General features: G+C 46.1%; 2 protein-coding genes across 2 annotated transcripts; one reads left to right on the top strand and one right to left on the bottom strand.

Annotated features, from left to right (window-relative positions):
- The first annotated feature begins 8040 nt into the window (after window positions 1–8040).
- On the top strand, window positions 8041–12660 carry LOC100839168 (ELMO domain-containing protein A). Its single transcript, XM_003580897.4, has 11 exons — window positions 8041–8636; window positions 9346–9396; window positions 9479–9569; window positions 10193–10299; window positions 10549–10617; window positions 10745–10860; window positions 11064–11118; window positions 11218–11338; window positions 12048–12095; window positions 12187–12281; window positions 12403–12660. Exons 1-11 carry the CDS (start codon window positions 8604–8606, stop codon window positions 12502–12504), a joined length of 888 nt encoding a protein of 295 aa, XP_003580945.1. The 5' UTR covers window positions 8041–8603; the 3' UTR covers window positions 12505–12660.
- A 989-nt stretch (window positions 12661–13649) lies between these two features.
- Window positions 13650–17389, bottom strand: LOC100836418. Its single transcript, XM_003580889.4, has 2 exons — window positions 16636–17389; window positions 13650–15834 (listed from the first exon to the last, which is right to left on the bottom strand). Exons 1-2 carry the CDS (start codon window positions 17014–17016, stop codon window positions 13933–13935), a joined length of 2283 nt encoding a protein of 760 aa, XP_003580937.1. The 5' UTR covers window positions 17017–17389; the 3' UTR covers window positions 13650–13932.

Raw genomic sequence — 17389 nt, 5'->3', positions numbered from 1 at the left:
ATCTCCCCCTGTTACTTACTGCCTATGACCAATTCACTCGGCTCCTTGGTATGCTGGAAAATGTTGCCCAAGCTGAAGACCAAGACACATGGACATACATTTGGAAGAAAGACTCTTTCATCCCTGCCGAGGCATATAGGGCTCAAATTAATCACCTGGATTTGCCACCTGATTTTGGATGGCTCTAGGAATCCTGCTGCCAATTGAAGCACAATTTCTTTTTCTGGATGCTTCTCATCAATCGCCTCAATACCAGAGCTATGCTTCAGAAGAGGTCTTTTCAGCTCTCATCATATGAATGTGTTTTATGTGGTTTGCTGCAGTTAGAAACAAAAGATCACATGTTCTTTCACTGCCCATTTGCAAAGGCTTGCTGGTCATACCTATGTGGCAACTTCACTCCAGTAGCAAATGTCCATTTAAATGTGGAATCACTCAAACGCAAGCTCAAGGTCCCTTTCTTCATGGAGATTATCATCTTGGGTGCATGGAGCATTTGGAAAGTTCGAAATGACTTCATCTTCAACCAGCGAACTCCCAGTCTCTACAGATGCAGACAACTTTTCAAAGAAGAAATGAATCTGGTCTTTCATAGAGCTAAAAGAAAGAATTACTCCAACCTGGCCTCTTGGCTGGCTAGCTTCAGATAGTTCTCTTTAGTTTGTTTCTTTTTCACTTGTACAGTTACTTTATTTTAATATATGACTGTAGGCATTTTTGCCTGCAACCTTTAACCTAAAAAAAAAACTTGGTCGTACTTTTTGCTTATAACAACATCTAAAAATAGATGTTTTGTGGTTTATAAGCAGAAAGTCAAAAGTCACATTTAAACCTAAATAGTTTCAAGCGGCCAGGTAGTATCATGCATGCCATCATTTCTCTATTCGTAACCAACTCTAATTTTGTTTTGCACTGCTTTGTACAGATTCAGTCATCTAAAAGATTATTTCAAAATGCAAATCTTTTGTGTCGGATACATTGCGTAGAAAATCAACCGCTGGGAGTACTACTACACACAACTCTTTTTTTTGCAGATATCCATACGATCACAAGATTTCACAGCTCACCAACGTAGCGAGTCTATGCAATAAAAATGGTTGTGTGGATCACTTGATGCAGAGTCCGGAGATCCTCCCTTTTTCGAAGAAAAAAAGCAATCGTTGACACTAGTGGTAGTGCTCAGCAGCAAACAAATTAGCTGAAATTAGTCTATTTAATAGAGTTATCTTCCAACGGATAGGAACTTGGTATCAAGTCATTCTCAAAGTGTGACCTCTGCCCTCGAGAATGACACTCACCAACTCTAAATATACTAGTAATGGGGTTGTGTCCCTCTACATATATATAAAATCACATCAACTCTGCTGAGCTAGTTCCTATCATTAATTTCCGTTGCTAGAATTACAAGTAACAGTTGTACGTTATGACTAATTTTCTGTGTGAAGTACAGATAATCACCTCCGAACGTAGCTACATACATATATAGGGAGAACTTCAATCGAATAATAGATGAAGAAAGTTGGAGAAAATTAACTGAACACATCTGTCACCAAATATTCAAGCGTGCTCATCACAAGTTCACAACCAATTAAGAAAGCACGTAAGACAAGCTGAAATCACGCTTGACGGACATGCACCGAAAGCAATTGGTGTCGAGTCATCATCGAATATATGGACATGAAATAGCTTGCTTCTTACTGGTATATATGATGTCACTTTTTATTCGCATACGTGCAACGTTAATTAATTTATGTCTCAGGCATCATCAGTGTGCATTAATTCAGTTAGCCCACCTAATTGCATAAACTTCTATGATGTGCTTGGATCAGATATCCCAATAAAAAAAATCCGCAATAAAAAAAATCTATGATTCAAACAATAAACAAATCATTTAACGTTTAAACTAGAATTTATCATCTAAATAAACGCTAGCTAAAATCAGGTCAAAACTAAACTGACATATTGCTAGAACTGACGAATTAAGTTGGTGTATCCGTGTATGGCATGTCAGCTAGCTAGAATATCTCTTTCGTTGCCTTTTTGCCCTTGTCAACCGGATCGACACTGTTCATCTATTTCCTTTTTTATCCTTTTGGTGTTTGGTAGAGAAAATGGTCCGCAATTCCTTGCAAGGTATAGCGACTGTGTGTCATGATGACATCGGCTTGGCATCATCGATCTTATCTTTAATAATTTGTTTTTTACTTTTGAAGTAGCATTTTGTTCACTTAATTTGCACGGTTATTTCAGAGTAGTTAGGATTGGGCGTAGGTATATCTGAGGTAGATGGGTCAAATGAAGCATATGTTAAATCTATATATCATCAACGATGAAATAACGTAGGGTCATAGGGGTGACAGGTAGTGTTGGATTAACGAGCACTTCAGGTCGTCAAGGCTCGATACGTTAACTCGTTCACGGTAACTAGATAAAAGTCTGAGGACTTTTACGGTGGGGATTGATAAATATGGGCCGTGGTCAACTTCAGCAAAAATCGGATCTTTGGTATTAGATGTGATGATGGGGCGATTCAGCTCGATGTCAATTCACTAGGCTGTGACCGTGGCATCTTCCCTTGCTCCTGTGTTGGTATGTCTTTGTCTGCTTCAAAGCTTAAGAGAAGCGATTTCCAACCCACCATTGATAAAGTCGCAAAAAAACTTGCCGGTTGGCAAGAGCAATTTATCTCCAAGACGGGTCGTTAATTCTCATCAATTCTGTCCTCTCGGCACTGCCTTCGTACCAAATGGTGTCCATCAAACAGCCGGCTTGAGTTATTAAGCAAATTGACAAACTGTGCCGCTCATTCCTTTGGGCTGGTTCTGATTCCCCAGCTGGAACCAAAAACCTTGTTGCTTGGCAGAAAGTGTGCGCACCCAAAGTTTATGGCGGCCTTGGCATTCCTGATCTCACTCGGCATGGACGAGCCTTCAGAGTTCGATGGCTCTTCTCTGCATGGGGAGGCATCGATAAGGAGCTTTTCTGTCACTTCACAAAAGACAGTGCGACTTTTGCCCTGTTCCATGCTGCCACCAGATTCCACCTTGGGGATGGCTTGCAGAGCGTTTTCCTTCCCTTTACAATCACTCTCGGGCTCGCGGCAAATGTGTCAAGGCGGCGCTCAATGAGCATTGCTGGATCCACAACATCAAGTGTCAGCCTACTCATGAGGTGCTGCTCCAATTCATCAATTTGTGGAATTAGAGACAACAAAATGGGACGGACTCCGAGCGTTCTCAGGCCATCACCCCTCTCAGCCGTCCAATAGGTTTTTTTTGGCCATCTCTGGCCGTCCAAACGCGCCTGGGCCTCACGCCCGCTGGCTGGGCTGCTGCTCCGCCAGGAAAATTGCAGCAACCCTGTTAATTGGGCCGGTTTACAGCCCAGTAGGCACGCGGAACCTCCCGATCGAGCACTGCCTCTGTCCCTCGCGCAAGGATTAGTTCGCTTCACCTCCCCTCCCTTCCATCTCCTCTTTGCCCTCTATCGTACGCGCGCACCCAGGTCTAGGTCTAGGCGCTCACTCCAGCGGCCGACGAGGAGCCTAGGCGTTTCCCTCCCTCCTTCTCCTCCGGCGGTGGCAGGTTAGGAAGATCCTCTTCTCCTCTCCCCCACCGCTCGAACCGGTTTGATTCAATCCTCACGACTATTTAGCCCAGCCGCCACTGTCGCCCTCGCTCGCCGTCGGCGACGAGACCCTCGATTTCTCCTTCATCAAAGGTAAATAGCATACCCTAAGAGGCTTCTTTGTGTATTTTGCTCGCCTCAACACCGTCTTATCCCATGCCAGAGGCGAGGGCTAGGAGGGCGACATTGCCATGGTCTCCACCGACAGCTTTCGTGTCCACGTGGGAGTTTGACACCGTCGTTGTGCCATGGCCTCCGTACGTATGAGAGGTGAAGAATCAGTTAAGTCATTCCCCCCACCTTTCTGACTGGCGCACAACCATGCTTCTTAATCATGTGTTTGTAGGATTCTTAATCTGCAGCTGATCTCGAATCACGTCCTTGATTCTGATGTAGGAAACCCTCACCGCCAAACGCTGGACAGGGTACTTTTGCTGCTAGCAATTTCAGCTCCTGGTCTAAAGAACTATTGTAATCTTTGCTTCCTAGGTCAATCGCATCAAATAGAGCTGAGACCCTGTAGTCGTCCCTGCTTGACATTGGTATATGCGCATGATGTATTTTGGTAACGGTAAGCATATTATCTGATATATTGTCATTTATAACTCCTATCCAATAATATCAAGACTCCTGAAAAAGAAGATGAACTCAAAGTAGGAGTTAAGCTCACAACATTAAGGTTTGGAGTTGGAGATTCATTGACAGCTTAGCACTCGGAGGCCACGGTTCTGAACTTTGGTTCATGCTCATTATCAGAATGGCATTTTCTATTAAGTACATTGTTCTAACACAATATTGATTACATGCTTTAATCATGTTTGACAACATGGCCTACTACCGTTTTCTGACAGTTACACCTGCACAGTTAGCACTTAATTAGCATGACAGATTCCAACAAGGAGTCTGTATTTTTACATTGGATCTTTGCTATTTCTGGACATTTAGAAAGAAAAAATCATTTGTTTTCATTGGTTATTTGTTCCACTGTATGAAGTGCTTAAACTTATTTTCTTAATTTTCTCTCTGCAGATTTGTGTCGAGTAAGTGGTCCAGAGCTTTGATATTTGGTGTTATTTTACATGGGAGATTTGCATCAATATAGATGCATCAAGCATCATGATGTGCTGCTATGTTCTTTTTCTTAGGATCTTCATAGTTTGCATAGAACACGCACATTATTGTCATTAAGTGCAAGAAGGACAAACCGATTATTTTAATCTTGTGATCCACTAAATGTAGCTACTGCAGAATGAACATATGCTGGTTCTATTTTCCTCGCAACAATTGTTTTTCTAAGATCAAGCCGGAAATTGCACTGTTGTGGAACACATTTTTTTCCACTAATGCAACGATTCTGACAATTCTCAAGATCTGAGCAGGGTAATTTGCTGCCAATGACCTCCAGGCGTTTGGCCAGACCTCTGATGCCTGTAGTTGCGATTCGGCATGCTCCAGTGGATGGCCAGGTGCAGAGGACAAAGGCTGCGCAACAAATGCTTTGTTGGTTCGCTCTGGACATTCGACCACGCCTCCACGAACGTCCAAGCCTTCATCTGTAGGTGTTGCTCCTTCCTGTTATCTACTCCAATAAATTTACAAAAACAAGTACAAACTTGAGGCCCTGAAGGTTGGTGCATTGGAATCTCTGTTCCTGTTTACCACTTTTACCTTTGAATTTTCCGTTGTTGTATCAGGTTACCAAGCATTCATGAAGCATGTTCAGGATATCTGTTGGAACTCGGCAGTAATATTATTATGACATGTGATTTTAACAGTACTAAGGAAATAAGACCCAATGCAGGGTCTTGTAATTTTCATAATCCAAGTTACACCTATGATGTTTTTTCACCTAAAACTCTGTGGGATGATACCTTATACCCCTTTTTTTGTTCATGTAGTTATAAAAGTCGACAACCAGCCTAATGCTACAATGGTATGAATCTATCAGGCAAACAATGGCCAAAATATCTTCAAAACAATTAAAATTCACATTGCTGGACACTCAAGGAGCTGTCAACATGCACTCTCCTAAGCCGTCCGACCACGTTTGAATCATCCTTTGCCGTCGAATATATCTTGCAAGCAGCGTTTGAGATATATTTGGAAACAATTGAAATCCATTTTTTCTGCTATTAGCTAACATTCATCTCTTGATTACTAGTGCCTCTGATCCTAAATTCTTGACTCAAATTTGCCCAAATATGAATGTATCTATTCTTAAAAAGCGTCTAGATACATGTAATATTTCGACAACAATTTAGGATCGAAGGGAGTAATAAACTTCATGAAAAAATAACTTTCATTTTCTATGCCTCTATATATTTATATCTTTCCTATCAATGAATCGTCGAAACTGACAGGCGCGGCAATGCACGCCATCATGATCTAGTATTATTCAAAGTGTCTCCCTCTCCGACGTGCCGGACTCAATCTGTTGGAAGCTAGAGACATCGGGCAGGTACACGGCAACTTCTGCTTACCATCTTCAATTCATTGGAAGAGCCTATTCTATGGAGGTTGCGCTTATTTGGAAAATTCAAATTCCCGCCAAAGTGCTTGGACTGTCGCTCTTCAAAGATGCCTCACTGCGGATCGGTTGACTTTAAAGGGTATTCCTGCTAATCCTATCTGCCAGCTATGCCGGACTTTGCCGGAAACTTCCACCCATCTGTTTGCCACTTGTTCCTTCACTTCTCGTTTCTGGGTTCGGCTCCTGCGCCAGGTCAATGTTCAGGTTCTTTCCATGCTGCACCTCTCTGATAAGTCTCTCTCTGAGTGGTGGTTCGACAAGGCTCGACGATGCTCCTCCGCCATGCTTAAAGAGAGGCTTGGGGCCGTTGTAATGCTGGGGTGGTGGCACCTTTGGTCAGAGCGCAATCAGAGGGTCTTTCACTCCAAACACCTCTCCGTGGCCAAGCTTTGTGATCTTGTCTTCGATGAGGTCATGTCCTGGAAGCATGCAGGATGCAAGCCAGTCGTTTCCTTCTAGATGATTGAGATTTGTTGGTTTCATAGGATTCGTCTTCCTGAAATTCGCCTCCTTCAGTTTGTCCGCTTGGTTGTTCGTTCGCTCCTTGTTCTTCTTCTTGGCTCTGTAAATAATTTATTTTTTCGCTTCGTATGAAAAGCAGCGCTCCTGCATTTTCGTCAAAAAATAAATAAATATGGACCGTCCGTCTGGCTGATTTAAAGGACCAGATTTTAATACTACACGGCAAGGCGATTAGTATTTTTTGGATCAGGGCAAAGAAGGCGCAGAGGACTGAACAAAGTCAGGGCATGATCGGAACATATTCTTTACTCTTTTCGATTCTAAACTGTTTTCGAAATATTACATGTATCTAGACTTTTTTGAGAATAGATACATTCATATTTGGACAAATTTAAGACAAAAATTTAGAATCAGAGGGAGTATTTCTCTTGAGTGGGGGGCACGTGGTGGCCCGTCCAATTCGCACTGGAGACAAATTGTTCAAATCTCGCGTAAGTGCTCTCTACTGTTGAGATTAGGCGGCTGCATGGGAGGTCGGGGATGTCCAGTGGACGCAGATACTGCGCGATGAGGCATGACGTGCACACAGCAGCATGGGAGCCAAGCATGTAGGAGTTAGATGGTTGCTTATTCTAAGCTGGTGTGGTTGTTTGTCTAGTCCAATGGCGATGAGTGTGTTGGTTTTCACCCAACGGTTGCGAGTTTTTGTTGAGTGTTCTGTTGTGCAGGTGTCCTTTTGCACGGCGAGGTCTAGTAACGTGTGTGTGTGTTGTTTCTTTGAGGTAGTGCACGTTGTTTTCTTCTTTTGGGGTAAACTCCGATGCAACACTAGAGGTTTTCCCATTTGTTGGAGTATATTTTTATGTCCGATTTTTCTCATAAACAGTTCTCTTCTTCGTATGAAATGCAGGAATGCAGAACCCTGTCCTCTTCTTGACAAGGTTAGTAAAAATAGATTATTGTTCCATTTGACATACAAATCACCATTTCAACCATTACTCTTTGGCTGAGTTTGGCATCGAGATGGACTTTGATCATAATCCTGCTTATAGAACCAACTATTTTCGCTGTTTGGCTAACAACCAACTTGTACTTGCTTTACTATGTATTTTCTACAACAAATTATAAAATTCGTGCAGCACACATGAGCAATCGCAAAATGGACCTTAATAAGCCTAATTTTTTGTATTTCCCCAGACAGCCCAAAGAATGTCCAGCCCAACAGCAACGGCTGGCCACCAAGGGCGTGTGACGCCGGCACAGCAATGCTTAAACTGCAACGCTTATTGGAGCATAGGATGGCCCAGCCCAGCCCAGCAGCACAAGATACATCGTCCATGATCACGTCATGGCTTCTTCCTCCCCCCCCCCCCCCCTCTCAAAGAAAAAACAAAAAGGCTTCTTCCTTCCTCCTGGCCCCTGCCCCTGCACCGCCACCAACAAAAGACAAGGCGGGAGCAAGAAGGGGAAATGGATGGTGGGGCGACATCAGCGGCGGCCATTTTAGAGACAGCAGAGAAAGAGAAGGAAGAAAGAGAAACACAGGGGGCAGAATTTGTGGGCACAAATACCATCCTCCATCGTTTCTTCTCCCCGCTGGAAAGGTCCAAAGGAAGGAGGAAGAGAAGAGGCCGGCTGGATTGGAAACTCCGTTTTCCAATTCCCCATCCTCCTCTTCCTCCCTCCCTCCCTCCTTTCCTCTCTTTATTCAAGCCATCTGGCCACCATCTATCTCTCCTTCAACCCTTGTTCAACAACGACAAGCGGAAGAACGATCTCGCTGGATTGAGAACCGACGCAGCTAGCAGCGCCAAGGAACAGCAGATCCGCCGATGCACGCGTTGTTGCATAGATGCCCTGCCGACGCCATTGATTGCCTTCTTGCTGTAGAGTGCGCGTTGAGGAAGGAGGTCGATCGCGCCAGAGGAGGCAGGCGTGAGGGATTGGGAGCTAATTAAGCGCCCTCGGTGCTCCCTCTTCTTTCATGGGAATCCCATTTCAGCTCCAAACCCAACAGGTGCGTACCACTGCATTCATCATCTCCCATTTCCATCCATGGGTTTCTCTCAAGATTACGACTTTATCTGTATTTATGCATGCATATATATAAAGGCTATGCATGCATCTGTCTTGTACTGAATTTTCTGAATTCGCAAATTTACAATGTGAGTGTATGCTACTTCATCCATCTCTGCTTTGCTTATTAATTTTTGGTGATTTTTTAAGTAGTATTTTTCGTAAGGGGAGAGAAACACATACACATTGCATCGAAATTCATTTTGAGAGAATTTATAATTACAGGTTAAAATTGATACTTTTAAATTTGTATACAATTATATTGTCAAAACGCATGCGGCGGATCACATGAAAGTGCACTCACACTGTCACACAGAGTATCTCCCCATGCCAAGTGGCTTAGGTGGACTCGCGCAATCCACTTTTGGTTTAGACGCACCAACGTTCCAAAATTTTAGGACCTAGGCTCAGTTTGTTGTCGATGAACTGTGCAAATTTTTGGAGGCACAAGAACCTCGTGCAGCACGGGCACACACTTTTTGTCACTGAATGCACACCAATTCTGTATTGTGAATAAATGTTGTGTTACAAACCCATCAATTGTCATGTATGCTTTATTTTGGTTTTGAATTCAAACTATTTACAAGAACTGGAGAAGTTTAAGCCATACGTGAATACTAACATTTATCTTTTTTTCTCCTCTTCTGAAGGGAATACAGCAAGGGAGAGCCCTACTATCAGAAAATAACATAATGATCAAAGTAAGTACAGTTTATTTACATGCACAGTTTCCTCCACAACAGGATGACTTAATCTTACACTTCATAAGTCTACATCATGTAGAAGGAATCTTCCCCGTCTGAACCTGCTGGGGGGCAACCCGTCAGAAACACATCCACTTCGTCCAAGCCAACAATGCCAGCAGCTGCCAAAGGTGATTAATTATTTCATGAAGCGTCTCACTGTTATATACTCTTTTTGTCAGATTTTATAATTTCAGTTAGCTGTTTTTTATGTCGTATAGTAAACTGAAGTACATATAAAATTTGGGAAGAAAAATTTCATGTTAATTTGGTGAGCAAACAGGAAGTAGATCGTATGATTCCACCACAGAAGTTGGTTGCAAGCATTTACTGATGTTTAGTTTCTTACTATGACGCCGTTCAAAATGATGGAATTATGTTTATATTCTTAAGAAATGTTCCTGGACTGATTCCAAAAGAGTAACGCATCCAGATGGGAACGTGGACTTTTTACATATTTAACATGGCAGGTTCACGATAGCATTATATTTCTAGTTCGTCATTTGAACTCCTCAGCAGTATGAACATCCAAGGCATTGCTGGAGGGTGAAATACTCATCCCTGCTCCATGAACGCTTTGCAGATTTGATTGAAATTATTTCTTAACATCAGGAATTGATCGACAAAATTTTGTAGGCTTTCCTGATGGCTAGTTGCTAGTTCGAATAATCCTAGCAAATGCTTTGTGCTTTTCTGAGAGAGATGCTTCATTGCTATAAGTCTTACTGTTGTTTTAAATATAAATTTATTGCAGTTAACGCAATGGTTGGAAATAGAACATGGTTTGGAGGGCTGTTCAACGGCTCAGGTAAAAGGCGTCAAGTCAATACCGACAAGACGTTTGAAATGACCCCTCTTCAGGTAAAGTTGCATTAGGATTAGGATGCGCAAATGCACATTATATATCAATCCTAATCTCTTAACTCTTTTTCTGAATTCAAATACAACCATGATTTTATAGATTTCTCTGTGGTATGAGTATAAGTTCCAGGCTTCCAGCGATGATGTTTTCTTTTACGACATGATCTGTAGACTAAAAGCCTACAATGTCTGCAGAGTGCCTTCCCTTGTTGTTCTTGCAACTGAGCCGGTTTTCTTTTAACTACTCAGGAACAAAGGATGCAAAAGTTGAAGGAAAGACTAAACATACCTTATGACGAAACTCGGCCGGATCATCTGGTATGAACTATGAAATCCCATATGAAAATTTACTCTAAACTGATTTTTTTTATTCCTCATTTCTTCTTTATTGACTTCCAATTGATGGTTGCATCTCCATTGTATATCTTCTGGACTATGGTTGCAGGAATCCCTTAAGAAGCTTTGGAAAGTTTCCTTTCCTGATACAGAGCTCACCAGTTTAGTTTCAGAACAGTGGAAAGATATGGGGTGGCAGGGCCCAAATCCTATGACTGATTTCAGGTGCTTAATATGCTAACTGTATGATTTTTTTTACGGTGATGCTAACTGTGTGATTAGTTTGTCTATCTATTTTTTCTAAGATATTACTTTGTCTATTCGTTTGAGAAGTACTTCCTCTCTGTTCTTTAGTTCTCTAATTAGTTCTTCTGTTCACATGTGGTGGCGGCACAGAGCTTACAAAATGTTCTGATTTTGATTTTCAGAGGCTGCGGATTTGTCTCGCTTGAGAATCTTTTGTTTTTCGCAAGGAGATACCCAGTATGTCATTTGTTTTCTACTGTGCCAGTAATAAAGCAAAATGTAGTTAGATCTTGTAAACTCACGTGACACGGTGACACCTGTTTAAACTGCTGGCAGGCTGCTTTCCAGAGGTTGTTACTGAAAACACAAGGAATAAGAGCCACATGGGAATACCCCTTTGCCGTTGCAGGTGTTAATGTCTCATACATGTTGATTCAGCTGTTGGAGCTAAATTCAGGTATGCTTAACAACACAATAAAAAGATCTTTCCATGTACATGGAAAATAAGGCTTCCACCATGTGAAAAATCTAACCTTAATAGTTACATAGACTGTATGCATTGCATCAGTACTGCTCAAGGCATTAAATCTAGTAATTAAATTACATCTAACCATGTGCCTCGCCCATACAAGTCAAACCACTAGATCAGAATCAAACTACAGAAAATGATCTGGTGCTGGCCCTCATTGCTGATATTTTATTTTGAAGTATATGAGGAATCTTTTGATTTGGTTGTGAACATTTAATAATATAAGCATTTTAATACACACAGACAGACAGCTGGTGCTAACTGCTAACTGATGGCCATCCAGCAGTCTCATTGTGCTGTGATTAGAGTGGCCCTGCTATGTTATGGTATTATTATTACCTCTGTACAGCAGCGGTAGGTCTCACCAAAAATCATTGAGTTGATGGCCAATAATTCTAAAAATTCTATGATTTGGCAAATAAAGGCTTGCTTGATTGTTCATGTGCTGTTTGAATGCAACTAGGTGGATTGCAGTTACTGGATTGTCGTTGGTTCTATAATTGGTAGTAGCTCTTCCATTTTTTTTCCTTAATTAAAAAATAGCATACATGATGTGACAGTGGCACAATCTATCATTGATTCACCCCCTTTTCTTTTGTGTGTGTTTGTGTTTCTTCTCATCTCTGATGCCTTGCAGCGCGACCCAAATCTTTGCCGGGGATTAACTTCGTCAAAATGTTGTCTGGTGAGCATAAATCTTTCATGATTCTGTAACGTGTTTCGAATTGCCTCTCCGTAATCCTTGAAGTAACCTTGTGCGTTTTCTACATCCTTAGAACACGAAGAGGCGTTCGACATCCTATACTGTATAGCTTTCGAGATGATGGATGCTCAGTGGCTAGCGATGCGTGCCTCCTATATGCAGTTCAACGTAAGTACATGGCTTCCCCCCCCCCCCCCCCCCCCCTCAAAATTAACATGCTGTTTCATGTTTCATTTGGACTAGTGAAAAACAGCTAATGAATGAATCCTACATGCATGTATGAACCTAGGATGTGCTGGAAGCAACAAAGGCGCAGCTGGAGAGGGAGCTATCTTTGGAGGATCTCCATCGGATCCAGGACCTGCCAGCTTACAACCTTTTGTTGAAATAGGTTGAGAGAAACAAACAAACAAAAAAGACCCAAGCTAACCCTGTAAAACTGTTCGATTTTCTTTCTCTCCTGTATATCGATGAAACAGGCAGTTTTGCTACAAAAGTCTGCATGTTTTCACCATTACAGATTATATCGTTTTTGATTTGATGTGCACATGCGGCACATGGCAGGGCGCGACGAACATCATTCGTACCGGGAACATTTCTCTTTTTGTTTTTTCTTGGTCACCTGATCCTAGCTGGCATACAGAAGATCGAAATCCAAATGTTCTTGTAGAAATGTTTGCATCAACAGAAGGCAAGGGCACTCATTTACCACACAAAGCCTAAGTGAAACACAAAGAACCTGAAGCAAACGCAGAGAGAAGGCTTGAGTACCATCTCATTTGTACAGCCTGGAGGCCAAAACATTGCATTTTCTATTTTTCACAAAACTTAGAGAGAACAAAAGAAAAGATATACTGGTATTTTCTTAGGGGAGGGCAAATCAGATATCTTTGTCCTGTGCATGTAGACAAGCAGCCGGATACGTTGGGCAGTATACAGCACCTGCAACAGTTGTGCAGATGCCATGGCTCTGCCACAAAAGAACAGAAGAAAACAGAACAGAAGAGGAACTGTGCTGCAACAATGCAACCATGAACCAACCAATACCAAGCCAAGCCAAACTGAAAAGGGCAGAAAGGAAGAGGTTGAAGAATGATCAATGATGATGTGATGAGTACTGTATCTATATGTGTGTGTTTCTGTATGTGGAAAAGCAGCAGTCTAATCGTTGCGATTGGGGGATCCCCCTTGTTCCCGGCAATCAGCCCACTGCTCCCTTATTCCCCTTTTTGCTTGACCCCCTCTCCCTCCTCTCCTAATGCACAGGCAAAGAAGATGCACCGAGCCAACCCCTTGCCATTTCACCTCATATACAGCTCAGGGTTCAACAGCACACCACACCTCTTCTTCACACAACCATGGATGGAATGATGAGCAACATCAAACAGCAGCAGCTCCTCCAGTGTGGAGTGCAGCAGGAAGAGCTTCTGTTGATTTGTGACTTTTCTATGGAAGCACTGAACTTGACTCAAATCAGTGGTTCTTCTGTTCTATCTATGATGGATGGAGTTACAGGAGCAAACACAGGTGCAAGAATAGGTACAAAATATGGAGGACCAATTTACCATTGATTGATCAACCCAAACTGAAAGCAAAAAATGAATCAAGTCTTTATAATTAACAAGAATAAAGCAAAGAAGGAAGGAAAAAAAGGGAGGAATATTGTCGATCCTAGTATTTCACTTGACTACTAACAATAGTAAATCTAGCCATCCACCGCACTCCGGCAGGGTCTTCTTCGTCGTCGCCATGTCCATTTCACAAAACAACGAAAACAAAAAAAACTTGCTTATCATTACAGGTACCGGAGAGATCTTCGTCAGAAGCGGGCATTCTCGAAGCCGTGCAGATCGCTCACCCGGTTCATCGACTTCCGCATGATGGCCACCTTTGCCAGCTGCTCTGCTGCGCGCCAGGCTGAAGTCGGGGTCAGCGGTTCTCCTCCTCCACCAGATGCCCGTGGCGTCCCTGAGGGTGTCGCTGACCTTGATGTTGGTGTCGTCGGTGGCTGTTGGCTGCGCCGCCACCTCATGTCGCTCAGCTCGGTGTCAAGGCTGCCCAGGAGGTCCTGCTGCTGCTGTGTCGGTGGAGACTGAAGGACCAGCCTCCGCGCCGATGAGAGCAGGTGGGTGGCTGTGGAGAAGTCGCTCAGCTCCGCCAGCCGGCGTGACTCAGCTACGGCCCGGGTGGCGACAAACAGGTCATGAAGGCGCTGCGAAGAGCTCTCACCGTGGAGAGGTGGCAGGAGCAGCGGTTGCTCGGCACCCCGCAGGGTGTCCTGCGAGGCCGGGTCACGATAGCTGCACCTGACTGACAGCGAGTGTGGGTGGTTGTGCTGCGCGCTCAGCGGCGCCCGCAACTCCACCAGCAGCTCCCGCTCCTCCTCGGCATACATCTCGCCGAGCCGGACACTCAGGATGGAGCCGCCATTTCCAGCAGCGCCACCGGCGAGGGCCACGGCTTGCTGTCCGGGACCGCAGGAGTACACTGCCGTGATCTCCCCTGTCAGGAAGGCGAGATCAAGGTGCACCTCCTGCATGACAACACTGACAAGACCGCCGAGGCACTTGGCAAATGCGTGCTCCGCAGGAGGGCTGGATGCCAATCCGCCTCCTTGCTCCTCCTTGGGTGCAAGTGGTGACCGTGCCACCAGTGTCTCATCGGCTGGGCCAGCGATGGGGATCTCCACATGGGTGAACCGTGTGGCCGCCGCAGGAGCTGCCTGCGGGCGGCGCAGGAAGTGGTGATCACCATTTTTCCTTGCATCCTTCTGCTGTTGTTGTTGTTGCTGCTGCTGCTGTGTATCGGACAAGAGCATGACGGTGGCGACGGGGTTGCGGTCGCGGCGGTCCTCGAGGACCTTGGTGGCCTTGCGCAGCGCGTCGCCGGCGCAGGCATTCTGCGCCTGGTCCTGCCCCTGCGCGGCGGCGCACACCACCAGCCTGTCCACGATCTGCCGTGCCGACCGCTGCCCCTGCCTCGACATCCGCCGCAGCGGCAGCAGGCGCTTGGCAGCGCCGGAGAAGGCGACGATGGAGAGGCGGTCAGCAGGGCCGAGCGACGCGATGACGAGCCGCATCCCGCGCTTCAGCATCTGCAACTTCTCCCCCATCATGCCCTGGCTCACGTCGAGCACCGTCACGAGGTCGATGGGCGCGCGCCGGGACGCGGACGACCGGAGCCCGGGCGCCTTCACCTTGACGACCACCACGTACTTGCCGTGCCTCCGGCCGGACGACACCAGGGCAGCCTCTGGCGCCACGGTGACGGTCAACCCAGTCCTGAGGCGCGGCGGGTGCGGGAAGAAGCCCCTGAACTCGCCCTCCATGCTCGCGTCGTCCTCTTCGTCGGCCTCCGGGATCGGGTTGAACCCGCTGCCATTGGCGGCGGCCTTGGGCGCCAGGAGAGGCTCGTCGTCGTCATACACCTTGGCAGCCGAGTGCGCCGCCGGCGGCGGCGTCTTGCGGCCGGAGTCGTCGGAGGTCCTGCGCTTGTTGCGTTGTGGGGAGTTGCTGTCGACGTCGAGATGCAGACGGAGGGAGGCGAGGAAGGGCGCCTGGCGCCATGGCGAGGAGCAGACGGGGCAGGCAAGGGCGCCGGAGGCGGCGGCGCGCGCGTGGGCGGCGATGCAGGGGAAGTGGAAGGAGTGGGAGCACTCCGCCGTGAACACCGCCGCGCTGCCGCCGTTCTTGACGCCGCGGGTGCACACGCCGCACCGAGCCTGCAAAAGCACCAACCAATCGATCAATCAATCGCTCAATCGATCAAAACTCCAAGACGACGACGAGGAAGAAGAAGAAGAAGAACAGAGGAGATGGCGAAAAAAGGGAAAAACAAAAGCAACATTGGAATGAGGAAACATAGTCTTTTTGGGCAGTAGGATTTAGGATGGGGATTTTGGATCATTTGAGGAGTATACTCAAATCAAAATCACGGTAAAGCTGGCCCCCGATCTGATTTGATCCGATCCAACTTTTCCAACACTCAACTCCAGGCTCCCCCAGCTTTCTTTCACCTCACATAAAGGGGAACAGCAGCAACCTTTATCTTCTTCACTCGCACGATTGCATCCTCCTGCTACTACTACGTTCTCCCATATGATTGATGATTCTATTCCGGATTTGGGCTTGTCTCGGCCTCCATTTCTCCTCCCACTTGCAGATCGATTAGATCCCTCCCTCGGTGGATTTGTAATCTAGCCAAATTTGGAGTGTGTCGAAGAAGATCTCGCTCACGGAATGATAGAAAGGGAGAAGAAGGTGGCAAAAGGTAAAGGAAAAAAGAAGAAACAAAAGTGGGGATCGGAAAGCTGCAGTTATAATAATTGGATAATCACAAGCGGGGAGAATCGAATCTCAAGAGAGAAGGATGGGGATTAGGACAAAACAGAGAAGGAAGGGCAGTGGTACTAATGATTGATGATCCGTCCCGTCCACTGGGGAAGAAGCAGACAACCAATCATCGGACTGCTACTGCATTTTCCTTCCATCGCATCATCACCGGAGAAGATGGGGAGTAGTACCTTGGTGGGGAGGATGGAGGCCTTGAAGAGCGCGAATCTGGAGGGGGATCTGGGCGAGGCCGGCGCCGAGAGCGCCTGCAGCAGCGGCATCCGCTTCCTGGCCGACACGGGCGCCGACGCCGGCGCCGGCGGGGTCACGGGCGCCACGTCCTCCGGCTGCGGCGTCGGCTTGGTCCGGCACCGGAGCGCCGGCGCGGAGGGGTTGCTGCCCCCGCCGCCACCGAGGCCGGAGAAGAAGGCGAGCTTCCCTCCGCCGCCGCCGGGCGCCCGCGGGCTGGCGGCGGGCGGGCGGCGCTTGGCCGCCGCGCCATGGCCGCCGCCGTCGTCGCTGTCTTCCCGGCGGACCGACGTGCACAGCGCCCTCCTCCACCCCGTCCCCATCTCTCTCCCCTTCCTTCTCTTACCACCTTCAGAGCCTCCGCCCAAATAGAGATATCAAGAGAGAGCTGCAATTGCGCCTACAGCACTACTTATATGAAAGAGAGTCTTCTTCTTCCTGCTTCGCCTGCCACCATGAATCAAATCCGGCACATGGGACGGCTCATGGAGAAGAGAAGAAGCCGCGCGCGCTCTTCCTACACGCACACACGCACTCTGTTTCTCTGATTCTCTCTCGCGTCCTTTGCGTTCGGCTTTGGTTTGGCAGGACGTTTATAATAGCTTTAGCTAGTCGGCCATGATAATTTAGGCATCCGTGGTGGCACACTGCACTCGTCATGCATGTGATAGGGAGGAGGGGGGGTTGAGCAATTAT

The sequence above is a fragment of the Brachypodium distachyon genome, chromosome 5 (genome assembly GCF_000005505.3).
Source record: "Brachypodium distachyon strain Bd21 chromosome 5, Brachypodium_distachyon_v3.0, whole genome shotgun sequence".
Lineage (NCBI taxonomy): Eukaryota > Viridiplantae > Streptophyta > Magnoliopsida > Poales > Poaceae > Brachypodium > Brachypodium distachyon.
This window is presented reverse-complemented; position numbering and strand designations above follow the sequence as displayed.

Coding starts and splice junctions, on each gene's coding strand:
- LOC100839168 (XM_003580897.4), top strand. CDS start 8,604: ATGGGAATCCCATTTCAGCTCCAAACCCAACAG. Junction 9,570..10,192: donor AATGCCAGCAGCTGCCAAAG/GTGATTAATTAT, acceptor AATTTATTGCAG/TTAACGCAATGGTTGGAAAT. Junction 12,096..12,186: donor CTTCGTCAAAATGTTGTCTG/GTGAGCATAAAT, acceptor CTACATCCTTAG/AACACGAAGAGGCGTTCGAC.
- LOC100836418 (XM_003580889.4), bottom strand. CDS start 17,016: ATGGGGACGGGGTGGAGGAGGGCGCTGTGCACGTCGGTCCGCCGGGAA. Junction 15,835..16,635: donor CCTCCATCCTCCCCACCAAG/GTACTACTCCCC, acceptor GTGCTTTTGCAG/GCTCGGTGCGGCGTGTGCAC.